Source organism: Tachyglossus aculeatus, chromosome 18 (assembly GCF_015852505.1).
Source record: "Tachyglossus aculeatus isolate mTacAcu1 chromosome 18, mTacAcu1.pri, whole genome shotgun sequence".
Taxonomy (NCBI): domain Eukaryota; kingdom Metazoa; phylum Chordata; class Mammalia; order Monotremata; family Tachyglossidae; genus Tachyglossus; species Tachyglossus aculeatus.
In genome coordinates this window covers 16,142,472-16,161,991 of record NC_052083.1, presented here as the reverse complement: position 1 = coordinate 16,161,991, position 19,520 = coordinate 16,142,472, and the positions used below count along the sequence as shown (strand labels likewise).

The 19,520-nt window shown below is 42.2% G+C and overlaps 1 protein-coding gene across 3 annotated transcripts in view; it reads left to right on the top strand.

The window, feature by feature from the left end:
* Nucleotides 1–19,520, top strand: part of SPATA48 (spermatogenesis associated 48) — a 59,352-nt gene that overhangs the window by 16,087 nt on the left and 23,745 nt on the right. For 2 of the 3 annotated variants that reach the window (XM_038760596.1, XM_038760597.1), the window contains exons 2-7: nucleotides 1,127–1,224; nucleotides 3,103–3,179; nucleotides 6,495–6,633; nucleotides 9,725–9,792; nucleotides 13,737–13,778; nucleotides 14,267–14,374. In XM_038760596.1, the coding sequence (XP_038616524.1) occupies nucleotides 1,127–1,224; nucleotides 3,103–3,179; nucleotides 6,495–6,633; nucleotides 9,725–9,792; nucleotides 13,737–13,778; nucleotides 14,267–14,374 (532 nt within the window). The remainder of the gene's footprint in view (nucleotides 1–1,126; nucleotides 1,225–3,102; nucleotides 3,180–6,494; nucleotides 6,634–9,724; nucleotides 9,793–13,736; nucleotides 13,779–14,266; nucleotides 14,375–19,520) is intronic. The other variant, XM_038760598.1, reaches the window with a different exon arrangement.

Sequence of the window (19,520 nt, the reverse complement as noted above, 5' to 3'; positions counted from 1 at the left end):
TCTAGGAATGCCAGCCTCCGGCTGAAAGCCCGAGGCCCCCAAGGCAGATGAGGTGGTTTCTTTTCAGTCTCCCACTGTAAAGGCTATGGAGAATGGCCACCACAACAACTCACAGACGGAGTCACCTGTCTACAAGTTTTGTTTTGTTGTCTGTCTCCCCCTTCTAGACTGTAAGCCCATTGTTGGGTAGGGACCGTCTCTATATGTTGCGGACTTGTACTTCCCAAGTGCTCAGTACAGTGTTCTGCACAAAGTAAGCACTCAATAAATATGATTGAATGAATGAATGAATGAAAGGAAGGGTTCAGGCCAGGGAGCTTGGATCGAAACTCTTGTCATTTAGAGGCTGACTGCTCATCCAGAAGGAATGCTTATGGGCCCTGACAGATGCCAATCAGAGGCCTAAGGAACTGATGTATAGAGTCCCTATGAAATGGTATTTATTAACCAATCAATCATATTTATTGAGTGCCTACTATGTGCAGAGAGCACTGTACTATGTGCTTGGGAGAGTACACTATAACAATATAATAGGCACATTCCCTGCCCACAGTGAGCTTAGAGTCTGGAGGGAGAGACGGATATTTATATAAATAAATAAATTACAGATATGTACATAAGCACTGCGGAGCTCGGAAGAGGGATGGATAAAGAGAATAAGTCAAGGCAACACAGAAGGGAATAGAAGAGACAAACCCTTCCCTCTCTCTCCCTCTCCCTCCCTCTCTCTCCCTCTCTTTACACAATATTAACAATAATAATAATTGTGGTATTTGTTAAGCAGTACTATGTGCCAAGCACTGAACTAAGCACTGGGGTGGAAACAAGCAAATTGGGTTGAATGCAGTCCTTGTCCCATGTGAGGCTCACAGTCTAAATCCCCATTTTTACAGATGAGATAACTAAGGCCCAGAGAAGTAAAGCAACTTGTCCAAGGTCACACAGCAGACATGTGGCAAAGCTGGGATTAGAACCCATAACCTTCTGATTCCCAGGCCTGTGTTCTATCCACTACGCTGTGTATATGTATATGTATAGAACCCAGGCCACCTAACTGGGAATTCATATATACTTTCCATTAGGCCTCATTACTTTTATTTTGAAAAATTATTTCTTTCCCCCCTAGGTTGGACAAGTTCATCAAGAGTAACACCTGCTCCTGGTAGACATGAGGATAGTGTATTCACAAATAAAAAATTATTTAAAAGAGATCTGGCTCTTGAGGTAATATGTGTAATTTTCCCCTGATTATTATGTTTACTACATATTTAATAGTAAATATGATACATTTATTATATATCTTTACTATATATTATAGAATTCATCATATATGTTGATAATGTACAATACATTTGTATCATATTTGTCATATAATGTATTTATATCATATATATTATGTACATGTTGTGTAAGTATAATTAAAGACCATTCTGAACATCTGTGGAATGTAAACCTATAATTTGGATCTGTTCAGATTCATCTTTTATAAAGTAAGTTACTTATTTAAGCTTTCATCTTCTATAGGATGTATTAGTTTAACCGTCCTCCATCCACAATCCCAAAAACAGATATTGAGAGGGTTCCATGCAGAGATGAGGATTTTGGAAGGAAAATGATGGTTTCAGTTTTAGACATTTTGAACATCAGGTGTCATTATAAGGGATTCCTGTAGGAAAATAGGTAAGAAGCAGCCTGGCCTAGAGGAAAGAGGCTTGGGAATCACAAACACCTGGGTTCTAATCCCAGATTTTCCATTTGCTTGCTGTATGACTTTAGGAAAGACACCTAACTTCTCTGTGCTTCAGTTTCCTCATCTATAAAATAGGGATAGCTGTTCTCCCTCCTACTTATGCTGTGAACCCCATGTTGGACAAGGACTGTGTCTGACCTAATTAATTTGTACTTACCCCCAGTGCTTAGAACAGTGACACATAGTAAGCACTTAACAAAAACCATAAAAATACAACCCTTTGAGAGCAAGAAACTAAAACTCTAAAAAGGCAAATGAATACATGTGTTTATTTTTACTCTTTAGAATCAGTCAGTCAATCAATCAATAGTATTTGTTGAGGGTTTACTGTTTGCAAAGCACGGTACTAAGTACTTCTAACCTTCTCACTGCGCCTCAGTCTCGCCTCTCTTGCCACCAGCCCCTCGCTCATTTCCTGCCTCTGGCCTGGATCGCCCTCCCTCTTCATATCTGACAGACAATGACTCTCCCCACCTTCAAAGCCTTATTGAAGGCATGTCTCCTCCAGGAGGCCTTCCCTGACTAAGCCGCTCTTTCCTCTTCTCCCACTCCCTTCTGCATCACCCTGACTTACTCCCTTTACTCATCCCCCCCTCCCAGCCCTACAGCACTCACGTCCATAGCTGTAATTTATTTATTTAAACGTCTGTCTCCCCCCTAGACTGTAAGCTTGTTGGAGGGAGGGAATATGTCTGTTTATTGTTATATTGCACTCTCCCAAGTGCTTAGTATAGTGCTCTGCACACAGTAAGTGCTCAATAAATATGACTGAATGAATGAATGAATGGATGGATGAATGACTTGGCAGAGTACAATATCATACAGTTGGTAGACATGATCCCTTCCCTCAGAAAGCTTACAATCCAGTGGGGGAAGCAGATATTAAAATAAATTACAGGTTGGAGAAGTCACAGAGTTTAAGAGGTGATACTAGTAATAATGATTATAATTACCACACTATGTACGAAGCCCTGCATTAGGTGTTGGGGTTGACACAAGATAATTAGGTCAGACCCAGTTTCTGTCCCACATTGGGCTAACTGTCTAAGTAGGAGCAGGGTGGGTACTGAATCCCCATTTTACAGATAATGAAACTGAGGTGCAGAGAAGCCGTGACTTGCCTAAGGTCACCTAGTAGGCAGGAGGTGGTTCCAGGATTAGAACCCAAGTCCTCTGAGTCCCAGCTTCTCATGTACCTAAAAGGTGAGGGGAGTATCAAGGTACTTAAGGGGTAGGGACTCAAGTCCATCGGGAACACAATCTGCTTCAAACTTCGTTGGATCTAAGTCCTCTATGTACCAACTGACACAGGGCATTTTCTCATGTTCCTCTTTTCTCCATGTTTTTAACAGGACTCAGATGAACTTTCTTCTGTGGATCAAGCTGCAGACAGAGCAAGGGACTTTGTTTACAAGTCTTCCACACAAAAGTGAGCCACTAAATAATAATGATAATAATAATTGCGGTATTTGTTAAGAGCTTACTATGTGCCAAGCACAGTTCTAAGTGCTAGGGTAGATACAAGGTAATTAGGTCAGACACAGTCCCTATCCCACATGGGGCTCACAGTCTTAATCCCCATTTTACAGTTGAGGGCACTGAGGCACAGAGAAATTAAGTGATTTGTCCAAGGTCACTCAACAGATAGGAGGTGAACTGAGATTAGAACCCATATCTTCTGACTTCCAGGCTCCTGCTCTTTCCACTAGGCCACTCCGCTTCTCAGAGCCACTCTCTCTGAAGAGCATGATTCTAATCCTTCTCCAATTCCACACTTTCTGCTTTTTCTCTTTCTCTTCCTTCTCCATTTATTAAACAGGATATATAGGAAACATTTTTATATTTCATATTTTTGATTAAATTTACAAATACCCGCTGTAGGCAGAGACATATATTTCCCAATAGCTCCAGGCAAAATGCACAAAGAAAACTTGTTAGTTTAACTGAAATTTCCCCCCTTCGAATACTTTCTTTGCTTTCTTAATGGACAAAGAATCATGAGTTGAAGCGTTTTCAATCCAGTAGATTGAAACTTCAAGAGGGCAGGGATTGTGTATACTGGCTCTTTCATGCTATCCCAAGTGTCTCTGCACATAGAGAGCACTCAATAAATATCACTGATTGATGGATTAACTGGAGGAGGTGGAAATGGTAGTGATAAATCTCTCATCTTTCTCCATCCCCAGATCCTCAGTTTCCCCTTACTTGAGGAGCAGAATGGTGTAATCTAACAGGCTGAGGGCTGGATGTCTGAAACCTGGGTTCTAATCCCAGCTCCACCATTTGCCTGCTGTGTGACCTTGGGCAAGTCACTCAACTTCTCTGTACCTCCATTTCCTCATTTGTAAAATGGGGATTCAATATTTGTACTCCTTCACCCTCACCTGTGAGCCCCATGTGGGACAGAGACTGGGTCCATTCTGAGTCTACGGTAACTCCACCAGAATGCATCACAGTGCTTAGTATATGGTACGTGCTTTACAAATATCACAATTATTATCATTATCATTATTGTTCTCCTCATCAATGGTATTTATTGAGCACTTAGTGAGTGCAGAGCACTGTACTAAGCACTTGGGAGAGTATACTGTAAGCTTTTCCTTTTTCTTCTCTTTCTTTTTCATTCTTCTACTTCTCTTTCCCTTTCCCTTCTCTACCATTTTTCCCTAGCCTTTGCCTTTCTCTTCTCTCTCAATCTTCCCATTCCCTTCCTGGTTTTGCCCCATCTTAGTCTCCACCCCATCTTAGTCTCCACCCCATCCCAGTTTGAACCTCTAAAAGTCTGGTCTCCCTCTCTACTCCAACAGTTACTTCACGGCAAACTAAAATGAGGAAATAATAAACTTAGAAAACAGAAGAAATATTGTAATGAAGCAAAACCTGGAACGACGAGGCATTGCTACCAACAGTTCTGTGGCAGGCAGGTCAACCTGATCTACAACAATTAGTGATGCAGAGAGGCACTTCAGGGCAAAAGCCTCAAAAGCACAGCCATACAAACACAAAGATTGTAAACTCATTGTGGGCAGGGAATGTGTCCATTTATTGTCATATCATACTCTCCCAAGTGCTTAGCACAGTGTTCTGAACACAAGTGCTCAAAATATACAGTTTAATGAATGAATTAATTAATGAGTGAATGAAAGAAGTGAAAATAGCAACCAGGCTGGGGACAGCCACTCTAACAATTAACTAGTTATGGTATTTGTTAAACATTTACTACATGCAAAGCACTGTTAAAAGCGCTGGGGTAGATACAAGGTCATCACATTGTCCCACATGAGGCTCACAGTCTTAATCTCCATTTTACAGATGAGGTAATTGAGGCACAGAGAAGTGAAGTGATTTGCCCAAAGTCAACAGCTGACAAATGGCAGAGTCGGGATTAGAACCCACGATCTCTGGCTCCCAAGCCCGGGCTCCTTCCACTAAGCCACGCTGCTTCTCTAACAATCTAGCCAGGGCTTCTTGCTACCATTAGCAAATAGGGAAAGGATTATGGGTAGGGAATGCATTCACTAATTCTGTTGTACTGTACTCTCCCTAGCGCTTAGTTCAGTGCTCTGAGCATAGTAAGCACTTGGCAAATATCATTGATTGATTGATTGGAGTTTGTCATAGTGATAAAAATTCATTTTGCGCCTAGATTAGCCAATTTTGGGGGCTGGGGAATTTATTTTTCCTCCCCCAGGCTGGCTCAGATTTCTGCTAGCCCATTTGGGAGGCTATTGCTTTCCACAGCCCAGACTCATGTTTCCATGTTTCAAGACATTCTCCCTCCACAACTCTTAAGAGAAGGCCAATGTAGGAAGGGCTCACCACTTGGATTGCTAGGAGATGTAGTCAACATCTGATTGTTGTGGCCGGGGTGGGGGGGGCCCTAGGGGCGGAAAAATTTGGCCTTCAGCATGGCCTAGTGGACAGAGCACAGGCCTGGGAGCCAGAGGAGCTAGGTTTTAATCCTGGCTCCACCACTTGCCTGCTGTGTGATCCTGGGCAAGTCACTTAACTTCCCTGTGACTCTGTTTCCTCAACTGTAAAATGGGGATTCAGTACCGGTTCTCCCTCTTATTTACCACTGTGAACCCCCTTGGGGATAGGGCCTAGCCCACCTGATTATCTCATATCAACCCCAGAATTTAGTACAGTGCTTGGCACATACAAAGCACTCAACAAATACCTCAGTTATCATTACCAAGGGAAGACAGGGGAGGAGAGATGTCATTCTTCAGTCAGTCAGTCAATCAATCGTATTTATTGAGTACTTACTGTGCTTGACTTCCTAAACCTGTCCTCCCTCCCCATTTCCAAGCTGTCTGGCTCTCAGGGCAGCTCTTAGGGTCATTGTTTCTGGACCTAAGGTGGGAGAGAGAAACATTAGGTGGCAATCCACAGTACTTGGGGAAAAATGAGGCAGGCAGAAGGTAGCTTCAAGGAAAGTCCTTCCTATCAGGGAATGTTATGGAGGAAAATGGAAAAGTTAGGGATGTCAGATGTACTTCTCTAACTGTAAGGATGGATGTTCAGGCAATCGTGGATATACTGTTGGCCTTACTTTTAGAATGGCATTTCCATGGTCTTATGTTCACATTCTCATGAATTATTTATGAATGGATAGATTATTTGGGGACAAATTAAGTCTTAGGGAGACCTGTCATTACAATTTTGTTGCTGTGTGTCACCTTCAATCTTCGTTGCACTGAAGACCTATTCATAAAATCTTCCTTCTGTGTTAATGTCGTAGAAGTTATGAAGCTGTCCCATGGGATAAGATTCTGCTTCCAAAACTGACACCACCCGTTTCAACAGTAGAAAAGAAGGCCGATCCTGTCTCTCAATGTTTCACCCTAAGAAGATATGAACAGATGCCAGAAATAAGCCAAGTTAGTAAAATGTTCCAACAGTTCAATGTTCTTGGTAACTGCTGTGCAGGTCCACCTTAATGGCTGCACTTCAATACTTAGTCTGCTGAAAAGGACATAGTAAATGAGGCAGACGGTTTGTAACATTGAAGGAAGTGAAGCTAAAACATTTTGTAACCACAAAAGCCATCCATGGAAATATAGCTCAGGGCTGTAAACAGAATTTCATTTTAGCCATATGTTCCATAAGCCTCAAGCATATGTATATATTTGTTTGTGTGTGTATATGTATGTATTAATACATATGAATTAATATTAATTCTACTTGTCAAATATATGAATACTCCATGGTTTTGTAGTCAGATTTGTTAGGGATTGCACAGAAATATTATGGCTCAGGGCAGGTAATTTTTAGAATTTGATAATTACATGCGTTAGTTTATTTTGTTGATAACACCATACTAAGTGCTGGAGAAAGGTAGAAGGACTATTCCATATTCAAAGGGTGCTCATAGTCTACAAGTAGAGAGACCCACCAGAAAGTAATAATTGAGTAATAATGTGAGCTGGAGTTTGTCCCTTCTATTTCGACTGTGAGCCCTGGGGACTGTGTCCAACCTGATCAACTTGTTTCTACCCCAGTACTTAGTACAGTGCCTGGCACATAGTAAGCGCTTAACACACGTAAATATAATAATATTAATAATAACAAATGTGATTGACTGATGGATTGACTGTATCCCCCTTTAATTTATCACATGACTTCTTTTACACAGAGCCCATGGTAATTTATTGAGTGCTTACTATGGACAGAGCACTGTACTAAGCACTTGGGAGAGTACACTATAATAGAGTTGGTAGACAGGTTCCCTGCCCCAAGAAGCTATTCTGGGTAACAAGAAATTCTGCTACTTTAAAAAGACACTTACCAGTGATGCAATGATAGATAAATAGAGAAAAGAATCAAGAGGGCCAGCATGTCCTTCGGGAGACTACCAAACAGACTGTGGCTGCAACACGGTATCAGGACCCAGAGCAGAGCTGTAACATTGTCTAATCTTCCTGCCAAGTATGAGAACCGGATGATGCTCAGGTGTTCTGTCCTGTGCCCGATCCCATGTCCCATACAGTTCTGTCAGCCGTTCCACCAGCATCATTTAGTGACCAGACTCAATATCAAATAACATGACGAGCAATTTAAGAACAAGAGCACTTTTGAAATCAGTGGGGAAGAAGCTGTGGGAGAGTGAACAATTGAAGATGGCGGTCAGGAAGAGAAAAAAGGAGAGGACAAGTACTCTGATAAAGTGCAAAGGAACTGGGGTCAAATGCACAGGTAAAGGGAAGAGGTAGATTTTGAGAGGAGGTGGGAGATCATTTCGAGATACTGCTGGGAAAGATGGGGGTGTTGAAGGGGCAGGAGGAGAGAAGTACTGGAGAGGAGTGGAGGAGATTTTAGGGAGATCACAGTTGATGGTTTCAATTTTATCAATATACTACGTGGCCAGGTCATTATGGGCAAGAGACTGGGAAGAAGGTGGGGGGACAGAGGGTTTAAGGAGGGAGTTAAGATCGTTATGAGTATGGAATGTTTCTGCTTATTGTTGTATTGTATTCTCCCAAGCACTTAGTTCAATGCTTTGCACATGGTAAGCACTCGATAAATATGACTGAATGAATGAATCGGAAACAACGGGCAAGGGCAATGGGCATGCTCATCTGTAATTCATTTTAAAGTCTGTCTTCCCCTCTAGTCTGTAAGCTGATGGTGGGCAGGGATTATGTCTACCTACTCTGTTGGACTGTACTCTCCCAAGTGCTTAGAACAGTGCTCTGCACATGGTAAGGCTTAATAAAAGCTGTGTATAGAAAGAGTGTCTAGGAGGCAAAAGAGAAAACACCAGATACTGCAAACATTAACAACGTAACAGAGGGCAACAGATCTGTGTGCCTAATAGGCTGGGAAAGTAGATCTCTCATTGAGCTTTTCAGCCACACATGCACTCATAGATGCATAAGGAACATATATATCTGTGGTAGGTGCCCAGGAATTCTGGAACACTCCAGAAAATGGTATGAAGTAATACCACTGAGAAGCAGCATGGCCCAGTGGCTACAGCATGGGTCTGGGAGTCAGAAGGACTTGAGTTCTCATCCCAGCTCTGCCATTTGTCTGCTGTGTGACCTTGGGCAAGTCACTTTGCTTCTCTGTGCCTTAGTCACCTCATCTGTAAAATGGAGATCAAGACTGTGAGCCCCATGTGGGACAAGGACTGTGTCCAACCAGATTAGCTTGTTTAATACAGTGCTCTGTACACAGTAAGTGCTCAATAAATACCATTAATTAACTGACTGATTAATGGGTCTACCTTGAGCCAAAGAAGTTCCATGACAGATGGCAAATGTTTACTTCCCAGTGCTTATTACAAGGCCCGGCACATAGTAAATGTTTAACAAATACCATAAAAAAAGAATAATGAATATCTGCTGAAAACTGAAAGCTAACTTCAAGGTTTGTATTGATGGTACCTTTGGGTAAAATGATGCTGGAACTCTTGCTAGAAGGGAAGGTTATTAGAGGATGTGAGCCCAAACCATGCCCAAACCATGTCACACAGCTGTTTAAATGCCCTCAGCATAAGGTAAATGGCACCAAATATCATAAGGTGAATTGCTCCTCATCCTTCCAAACTCTGGAAATTGGTCAGGTTCTGGCCTAGTCCAGGAAGGTGACCCAGCTGATTACCTGGGGCCAGATCATCCCTTTGACAAGGTAGGTCTGAAGCCAGTATGCTGTAGACTTACCAGATTCGTTCCTATGTCCATTTCGGGACAGGCCCAGGGAAACCTTCAGAGTAGGGCCCAAATCCATCTGGCCTCCCATCCTCTGGAGTGCTAATGAATCAGGTCCCACATCTCCAGGTGATGGCAGGCCAGAGATGGCCCAGCCAGGCGAAATGAAGACCACCCAGTGGGGAGGTCAAGCCCCCAGCCCCCAGGTCAGCCAATCCGCCAAAACTTTGGGATGGGAGGGATTCTCTTGGGCAACCAGTGATTTTCTATACACCCTACAATGAAAACTCTTTTTCCGTCATTCTGATTACATTTTTAGATTGTTGGGGGCCTTTGGGATCGATTTCAAACAAGACGCTTCACATCAGCAGCTAAACCCATTAATTTGTAAGTTTCCATTTTTGATATTGGTTTCTTTTCTTTCTTCAAAAGCACCTCTTTTGAGGAGAAATTCCTCTTGATGAGTTGGAAATAAGAGTCATAAATTTTGCCCAGGTCTCCATAGAAAATCAGTGGAATAACTGGAATTAACATTAACTTTTAGAAATCTACTTGTTACTGTACCTGCTAACACTGCCTCTCTGTTTTATGTCTGCATTATAGTCTACCGTCTAGAGTATCTTCTAAGGATATACTGCTGTTAAAAAAAGAAAGATTGAATCAATTCATATATTTAATATAATAGTGATATTCAGCTGAATCTTTTATTTTAAATATCATGTAATTGATTAAATATAATATAGTATATTTTATACAATGCACTATATTTTTTGCTCCTGTTGACATTTGGTGTGTGGTTACCAGATCGAGAGTGCAAATCTGAACTAAAGGGTATTTATACCTCTTGTTAACTAAAACATGGTGATGAAAAGAGGAGAAAGGAGTGATTCAGCGCTTACCCAACCACCCCCTTTTCACTTCAACGTAATCCTTGATCTGAGGTGTTTCAAGTTGGCTCAGTGGAAAGAGCACGGGCTTTGGAGTCAGAGGTCAGGGGTTCAAATCCCGGCTTTGCCAATTGTCAGCTGTGTGACTTTAGTCAAGTCACTTAACTTCTCTGTGCCTCAGTTACCTCATCTGTAAAACGGGGATTAAGACTGTGAGTCCCCCGTGGTACAACCTGAACAAGGTTACAACCTTGTAACCTTCCCAGCACTTAGAACAGTGCTCTGCACATAGTAAGCACTTAGTAAATGCTATTAAAATTACGTTTCTAAATTTACACCCTGTTTCAGCTCTGCAACCCATCTGCTTCAGATTTTAAACACCAGAGCCTCCTTCATAGCACTGGGTCCGGGGACTCCCACAGGAAACACGCAGAGAAGCCTTGGAGAAATGAGGAAATAGTTTTGAAAAGCCACAAATGGGGGCTGGGAGAGCAGATAAGTTTAAAGAGGGTAGGTGTATGGAGCAGACAGGGATGGAGAGAAGTTGCCTGATTGCTCGGCAGAATCTCCAGGGAGGGTCAAACATTCAGGGAAGTATCTGCCATGGAACCTCTTTGGCTCAATATAGATCCATTAATTGATCAATAAATCCATCAGTGGTATTTATTGAGTACTCACTGTGTGCAGAGCACTGTACTGAATGCTTGGGAAAATACAACACAACAGAATCAGCACAAATGTCCCCTACCTTTAATGGGCTTACAGTCTTGAGGGGGAGACAGACAATAATATATTTTTATGGCACTTATTAAGCGCTTGCTACATGCCAGGTGCTGTACTAAACTCTGGGGTAGACACAAGTTAATCAGGTTGGGCATAGTCCATGACCCACATGGGGCTCACAGTCATAATCCAGATGAGAGAACTGAGGCATAGAGAAGTTCAGCAACTTGCCCAAGGTCACACAGCACTATTAGAATTAAAACCTAGGTCCTTCTGACTCCAATAAGTTATTTATAATATATAATTTAAAGACACATATGTAAGTGCTGTAGGGTTAGAAGGAGGGCGAATATCAGTTGTTCAAAATCCACGGATCCAAGTGCATAAACACAAAAGGGAGAGTGAGCCAGGGAGAAGAGGACCTGATCAGGAAAGGTCTCTTGGAGGAGTTGTGATATTAATAATGCATTAATGTAGTTATGTTACTCATCAGTGATCCACTGAGCACCCGTGTTCTGGACAATTCTGGTAAAAATAGGTTATCCGATTCCATTCTTCCTCTAACTAGTTTATGACTTATACTTCAACATAAAATGCTGTTTAGTACAGTGCTCTGCACTCAATAAGCACTCGATAAATACCTGTTCTCCCTCCTATGTAGACTACGAGCCGCATCTGGGACCTACCTATCTTGTATCTATCCCAGAGTTTAGTACAGTGCTTGGCACTCAGGCTTAGTGGCAAGAGCACGGGCTTGGGAGCCAGAGGTTGTGGGTTCTAATCCTGGCTCCACCACTTATCAACTGTGTGACTTTGGATAAGTCACCTATCTTCTCTGTGTCTCAGTTCTCTCATCTGGAAAATGGGGATTAAGACTGTGAGCCCCACTTGGGACAACCTGATTACCATGTATCTACCCCAGCGCTTAGAACGGTGATTGGCACATAGTAAGCGCTTAACAAAATACCATTATTATTAAATACCACTGTAAGTACTAAATACCATGGATCATATAATAGATATAAATACCACTGAAAGAGTGATTGATCTTTAGGAACAAACTGAGGCATGCTTCCGAGGACTTCCAGTAGCTGCTTTTCTTATGTCTTTCTTAAGAAGTCTGTAACTGAAATTCTTACATATTACACATCCTCCCCCTCTATGTGCTTGTTGTGGGCAGGAAATCTACCTGTTACATTTTTCATTCATTCATTCAATTGTATTTGTTGACTGCTTACTGTGCGCAGAGCACTGTACTAAGTGCTTGGGAGGTACATTGTGGTGTTGTACTTTCCCCACCGCTTACTACAGTGCTCTGCACACAGTAGGGCTCAATAAATATGATTAACTGACTGACTGACTTGATCAATTGCTCAGTCAGTGGTATTTATTGAGCACTTACTATGTGCAGAGCAATCAATCATCAAGGGTACTGGCTGAGCATTTATTTTGGGCAGAGCACTGTACAAAGCACTTGGGAGAGTACAATCCAGCGGAGTTGGTAGACACATTCCCTGTCCACATTGAGCCATTAGCTTCACTCCAGATCCTGTGGATTCTAGCTGGGGCTCCCCAGGGACCACCATCATGCATGTAGAATAAATACAACAGATCCCTAGAGATGTTTCAAATTATGACCTCTCTCCACCTTGGCTGAATTTTCCCCAAATCCACTGGGAACAGTGGACTGATAACCCCAATTTCCTGAAGGAGGACATAGAAATTAATGGAGGAAGTGGAGAGAGGCTGGTTGGTTTGAAGTTCCAGCCTTTAGACTGCCAGGAGACAAATAGCGTTTAAACAACATTCAGATCCCACTGCTCATGGCTAATCAAAGCTGCTTGTGATCAACTGACTTCCCAAACCAAACCAAGATAGTTGGAGGTTGTGATCCGCTGCCACTTATTTCTCCAGAAAAATGATGGCCAAAACCGTCAAACTGATTCTGGTTTTTTTTTTTTTTGTGTGTGTGTGTGGGTGTGTGTGCAGTAGTGTGTGTGTGTGTGTGTGTGTAGTAGTAGTGTGTGTGTGTGTTTGCGTAGAAGTGTGTGTGTGTTTGTGTAGTAGTGGTGTATGTGTGTTTGTGTAGTATGTGTGTATGTGTGTGTGTGTGTGTGTGTAGTATTTGTTAAGCACCAACTACATGCCAGGCACTGTTCTAAGCGCTGTGGTAGATACAAGCTAATGAGGTTAGACAAAGCCCATGTCCCACATGGGGCTCACAGTTTTAATCCTCATTTTACAGATGAAGTAACTGAGGCACAGAGAAGTTGAATAATAATAATAATAATTGTGGTATTTGTTAAGCGCTTACTATGTGCCAGGTACTATACTAAGCACTGGGATGGATACAAGCAAATAGGGTTGGACACAGTCCCTGTCCCACATGGGGGTTACAGTCTTAATCTCCATTTTACAGAGGAGGTAAATGAGGCATAGAGAAGTGAACTGACTTGCCCAGAGTCACACAGCAGACAAGTGGCAGTACTGGGATTAAAGCCCAGATCCTTCTGATTCCCAGGTCGTGCTATATCCACTAGACCACACTGCTTCTGTTGAAGCTTTCAATCTTGATATTTTTTTGCTTTATGAATCTGCTGAAGAATTTCCTTTCTACCATTTGCTACAAATCAAAGCCATAATTTATTTGAAGGATATTAAATCTGTAGATGGGAAATATGATATAAGATTTTCTCTTTTTTCTTTTTTTGCAATTCCCAGTGTGAGCCCAAGTTCCCGAACGCAGTATATCCCTCTTTACACGTAAGCTGATTCTTGACACTGTAAATATAAATATTTTTAATCTCATCTAAATAGCTGTTTGGTCTCAGCTCCCTTGGGACATGCTGGCTGTTCAGTTGTAAAACAGCCTACGCTTTTACAGATTTTTTTTTTATGCAGCTAGATATGTTCCTGTAATGTGATTGGCTACAACAGGTTATTTTCAGACTGGAAGGCAAAGAAGAGTAGCAGGTTTCTTGCTTTATTTCCAGTTTTTTTTCCAGAGTTGATACCTTCCCCAAATGTGGTGAAGTTGTTTGCAAATTTTATTCTCCTACTTTTTTGGATTGAATCCCAGGACCCCGCAAAAGGGGACAAGAGAGTATATCTTTCTGTTTTATCCTTTTGGATCATTTGAATTAAAAACCTCTTGGTAGTGTGGGAATTTTAAACATATATTAGCTGCCCCAACCATCTGTTTCCTAAATAATGCAATGCAAGGACCATTTCTTTTCTTTATAATCCAACAGGGGCTGTATTGAGTCAATGTCTGCAGATGACATAGACAACCCTTATGGAGATATTTCGTCTTTGGGCAAGCCTAGATCTTCCAAACCTCGTTTTACAACTACAAGCTAGTAAGTTACCTCCGGCTGTCTTTTTATTAAAACTGCTGGGATGGCTCGGTTTGATGGACAGGAATATTCTGGCCGAGTGATGGATGAAGGGGAAGGAAGAGGAGGGGGTGGAGCCTCCCTATTCCCCAAATGAGATGACTGGAGCTCGTAATAATGGTACTTGTTAAGAGCTTACTATGTGCCAAACACTGTTCTAAACACTGGGGGAGATACAGGTTTATTCATTTATTCAATTGTATTTATTGAGTGTTTACCATGTGCAGAGCACTGTACTAAGTGCTTGGAAAGTTAAGTTAAGCAACAAAGACAGACAATCCCTACCCAACAACGGGCTCACAGTCTAGAAGGTTCAACAGGTCGGACACAGTCCCCACCCCACCTAGGGTTCACAGTCTAAGTAGGAAGAAGTAGGATTTAATCCCCATTTTACAGATGAGGCAACTGAGGCCCAGAGAAGTGAAGTGACAGGCCCAAGGTCACCCAGCAGGCACGTGGCAGAGGCAGGATTAGAATACAGGTCCTATGGCTCCCAGGCCCATGCTCTTTCCACCAGGCCACGCTGCTCCTCTGATACCCAGGAGGCCGCTCTCCAGATGGAGCACTTTTGAAGTCTGCTGGCCCAGAAACAAGGAATTCCCTGTAGTATTATAACATAATGTTGACTAAATAGACTCTCTAGTCTGTTCTCAAATGCACTTTGTTTGTGAGTTGCATGAAGATGAAGGATTTAAATAATAATGGTAATAATAATAATGATAATCGCAGTCAAGCCATGAACTGAACACTGGGTTAGATGTATGATAATCAGGTTGGACACAGTTCCTGTCCCATCAGAGAATCATAACTATGAAAGAGGGAGAGCAGGTATTTAAGTCAAATTCAAATCAAGCCAGATTTATTTTGGGCCCAAAAATAGAAAACAGGCATCTCTTACAGGATGTCTCAGAAAAAAGTACCCTAGGGATAGCAACTGTTCGACTGAGAATACGACGTTCACTTTATAAAATGTGGGGCATTGAAGCGGAATCAGCATAGTATATGTCATAGGTGGCAGCAGCCATTCTGTATTTCAGTGTCCAGGATACATGCGCATAAGCACAAGAAGGAAGGAGTAGAGATGGGGGCAGGATCATTAAGCCGAGGAAATACCCTGAGCCCGAAGGACAAGCATGGGAGTCTGAATACTATTATGAGTAAGGGAACACCCTGTCAGCCCTCAGAGGTCCAAGGTGGAGAGGTCAGAAGGACCACCAGGCCAGTAATATCTGGGGAGCCGAGGAGAAAGGCAGGCCCTTGTATTGAGTGGGCCAGCTAAAGAAGAGCAGATCTGTAAACTGTCCATCCATCTCCACATCAGACACTCCTCCTCACCACAGTCAAGGCACTCAGTCAAACCCCAAATCCTTTTTCCTCCCTGTTCCTCTCCCACTACAAGCCAGCCCACTCACTGCGCTTCTGTCCTACCAACTCACTCACGGGGACTTGGCTCTCACTTCACCTGCCATCAACTTTTTGTTCACACCCTCCTTCAGGCCTGAAACTCCCTCTCCCTTTCTATCCAAGAGATCAGCAATCTCCCCATCTCAAAGCCCTTCTGAAATCACATTACCTCCAGGAAGTCTTTCCAGACTAAGCTCTCATTTTCCCAACAAATTTTCCCATCCACTTAGTCCCACCCCATAAGTATACTCAATTGTTTCCTTTCCTGTAATTTATTTTAGCATCTGTCTCCTCGAGGGCAGGGATTGTGGCTACCAACTATATTTTATTCTCCCAAGTGCTCCAAAAAAAACCCATTGATTGAGATTGATTGAGCCAGGTGTGTCCCCTAGAAGGCTGACTTGGAGAGCCAATGTTAATTTCCAGATTAATCGACTTGTACTTCCCAAGCACTTGGAACAGTGCTCTGCACACAGTGAGCGCTCAATAAGTATGTTTGTTTGAATGAATGAATCGAGCCCAGATTTTTTCCTCCTGAAATATCTAGATAATAGAGGCAAAATAATTTGAATTACCATGTTTATATATTTGCCCCTTGCTTTGCCTGATTTTTGCATCACGGAAAGGAAACAGGGGAGGTTTATTTACATGGAGCAGTAAGGTAAACCAAAGAACAAAGAGGAGCAAATAAATCGGAGGAGAAGAGGAGAAGAAAGAGAAAGATAAGAGGTTCTTGAGACTAACAAAAAGTTACATTTATTGAGCTTTATTGTGTGTGCAGAGCACTCTACTAAAGGCTTGGGAGAGTAGATATAACTTATTTGTTAGACACGTTCCCTGCCCACTTCCTTCCATTACACTCTCCCAAGTGCTGCATAAAATAGACACACAGTGAATTATGTCCTCCTCCTCTCCTTTCTCCTCTTCCTACACCTACACATTCTCACCTTTAAAACACGAGGCGTGTGCCTGTATCCACGGCATCCTGACCCTTCCTTTTTCTCCTATGCCAGCCGGTGCTGCTAGCACTGATTTAAAAAAAAAAACAACAACTCACAAACAACAACACAAAAATCCCTTGTATTCACTCCCTCCTAAACTGGCAGGGTTGGGCTTGGGGGTTGGGTATGGAATTAGTCAGTGGGCGCAATGATGTGATTAAATACAACAGATCTCTTTTCCACTTCAGATTTATTCATTCATTCAATCATATTTATTGAGCACTTACTGTGTGCAGAGCACTGTACTAAGCACTTAGGAAGTACAAATCAGCAACATAGAGAGACGGTCGCTACCATCAATGGGCTCACAGTCTAGAAGGGGGATATGGCCTTCATTAGAACAAGAAAGCGTGACCTGCGGATAGAGCGTGGGCCTGGGAGTCCAAAGGACCTGGGTTCTAATTCCGACTTTGCCACTTGTCTGTTGGGACTGTGGTTGATCACTTCACTTTTCTGTGCCTCAATTCCCTCTTCTGTAAAATTAAGACTGTGAGCCCCATGTGGGAAAGGGACTGTGTCCAACCCGATTAGCTTATATCTACCCCAGTGTTTAGTAGAGTGTCTGGCACACAGTAAGCACTTAACAAATGCCACAATTATTATTATTATTATTCTGTAACTTTTCAGAGGTAAACTAGAGGTGACCATTGACACTATTTGGCCCTAGAGGGTGGCCTGGAGAGAGACAAGAAGCAGACAGGCACTCCTAATAATTTTGCCAATAGCCCAATCCCTGCTGTTTCTTCCCCCTTGAACAACTCTTCCAAATCCATCAATCAATCAACTAATCAGTGGTATTTATTCAGGGCTGAGTGCTGCATACATAGCCCCATAATAAGGGCTGGGGTGAGTGCAATAGAGCAGGTAGACATGATCCCTGACCTCCAGGATCTTATGAGCTGAAAGGAATATTGGGAATGGGCAGCAGTGAAGATAGGGGTAGCCAAGAGATCGATTCTCCTTTCACTGAAAAGAGAATCAAGTGTTTCTACTTGCAGCCAAGGTAAGGAGTGAAGCCAGGTGGTTTTGCTACCTACAGCTCTCAAGGGTCCTAACTTCATCAGAAGTGCTAAACCTTTTTATTTTCTGAAAGGTGGTATTTCCTAAACACAATCATTTAATCTGATGTCAAATGCAGGCATATTTAATTTGATTTTAATGTAGGATACGATTTCTATCATTCATTTTGATAAAAATGTAGTTTACTGAAAACGTTAAATGTGATTATCTAATTTGGACACTAGATGTCCTCCAAGGCTATAAAAGTTCTTTAGAAGGAATAAAACGTTCCTTTACTAGGGAATCTTGATCTTCATAGAAACACGTTTTTGGAGTTGTTGCCTTTTGGGGGTTTTTTGTTTGTTTTTTGGGTTAGCTGCAAAATCTTTCTTAAGGCACATGATTAGCAATATTTATTTGTCAAGCCAAGATAGCTTATCTGGGTAAAATAACCTAGGAGATATGAGGTGACACCGCAATAGCCGAACTTGACTAAGTGGAGGCATGGCTTTCCAATTCCATCCTGCCTGCTCTATCCCAACCATTGGGTTAAAATGGTTCCCATTCAGACCAGTCTCTTTATCCTTAATCAAGCAATGGTATTTATTGAGCACTTACTGTGTGCAGACCACTGTACTACACCCTTGGGAGAGTACAGTAGAACAAAATTGGTGTACACGGATGATCCTCGCCCACAAGGAGCTTCAAGTAAGAAGAAGCAGTGTTGCCTAGTGGTAAGAGCATGGACCTTGGGGTCAAAGGATCTGGGTTCTAACTCTGGCTCTGCCAGTTGCCTCTGTGTGACCTTGGGTGAGTCACTTAATTTCTCTGTGGCTCAGTTCCCTCATCTGTAAAATGGAAATTCAATGCCTTTGAGACTTTTTATCCATTCATTCAATCATATTTATTGAGCGCTTACTGTGTGCAGAGCACTGTGCTAAGCGCTTGGGACGTACAAGTTGGCAACATATAGAGACGGTCCCTACCCAACAGTGGGCTCACAGTCTAGCCCCCAGTGGGACAGCGACTGTGTCTGACCTGATTAACTTGCATTCATTCATTCAATCGTATTTACTGAGTGCTTACTGTGTGCAGAAAACTGTACTAAACACTTGGAAAGTACAATTGAGCAACAAATATAGAGACCATCCCTGCCCACAAGGGGCTCACAGTCTAGAAGATCTACCCCAGGGCTTAGAAGAGTTCTTGACACATAGTTAAGTGCTTAAAAAATGCAATAATAGTAATAATAATAATAATTGACTGTTATAGTGTGGAATTGGACAAATGGATACTTCTCTTAAAAGCTTTCTTTACCTTCCAGCCTAGGATGACTAGCTACTTTGTTAGAGTTTGATGTGGAACATCAAACTAGCATCTAAAAATGAAAAACAGATCCTGAGAAATACATTACCATTTGATGTCACAGGTTTCTCCTTTATTTCACATTTGGGGAAGCTGAGGCCCAAATAAGCTATGCAGTATGCTCCAAGACACAAAGAAAATCACAGGTGGAACTGACCCAAGATGCCCATTATTTGATTCCCCTCAAGAGACAGGGTCTAATTCTTACCTATGCATTGTTTCCCAGTGCTTAGTAGAGTGCTCTACACACAGTAAGTGCTTAATAAATATTATCACTACTATTCTAGTGCTCTGTGTATTAGTTGGCATATTTCTGTAATGCGATAATCCTTCCTTTTTTA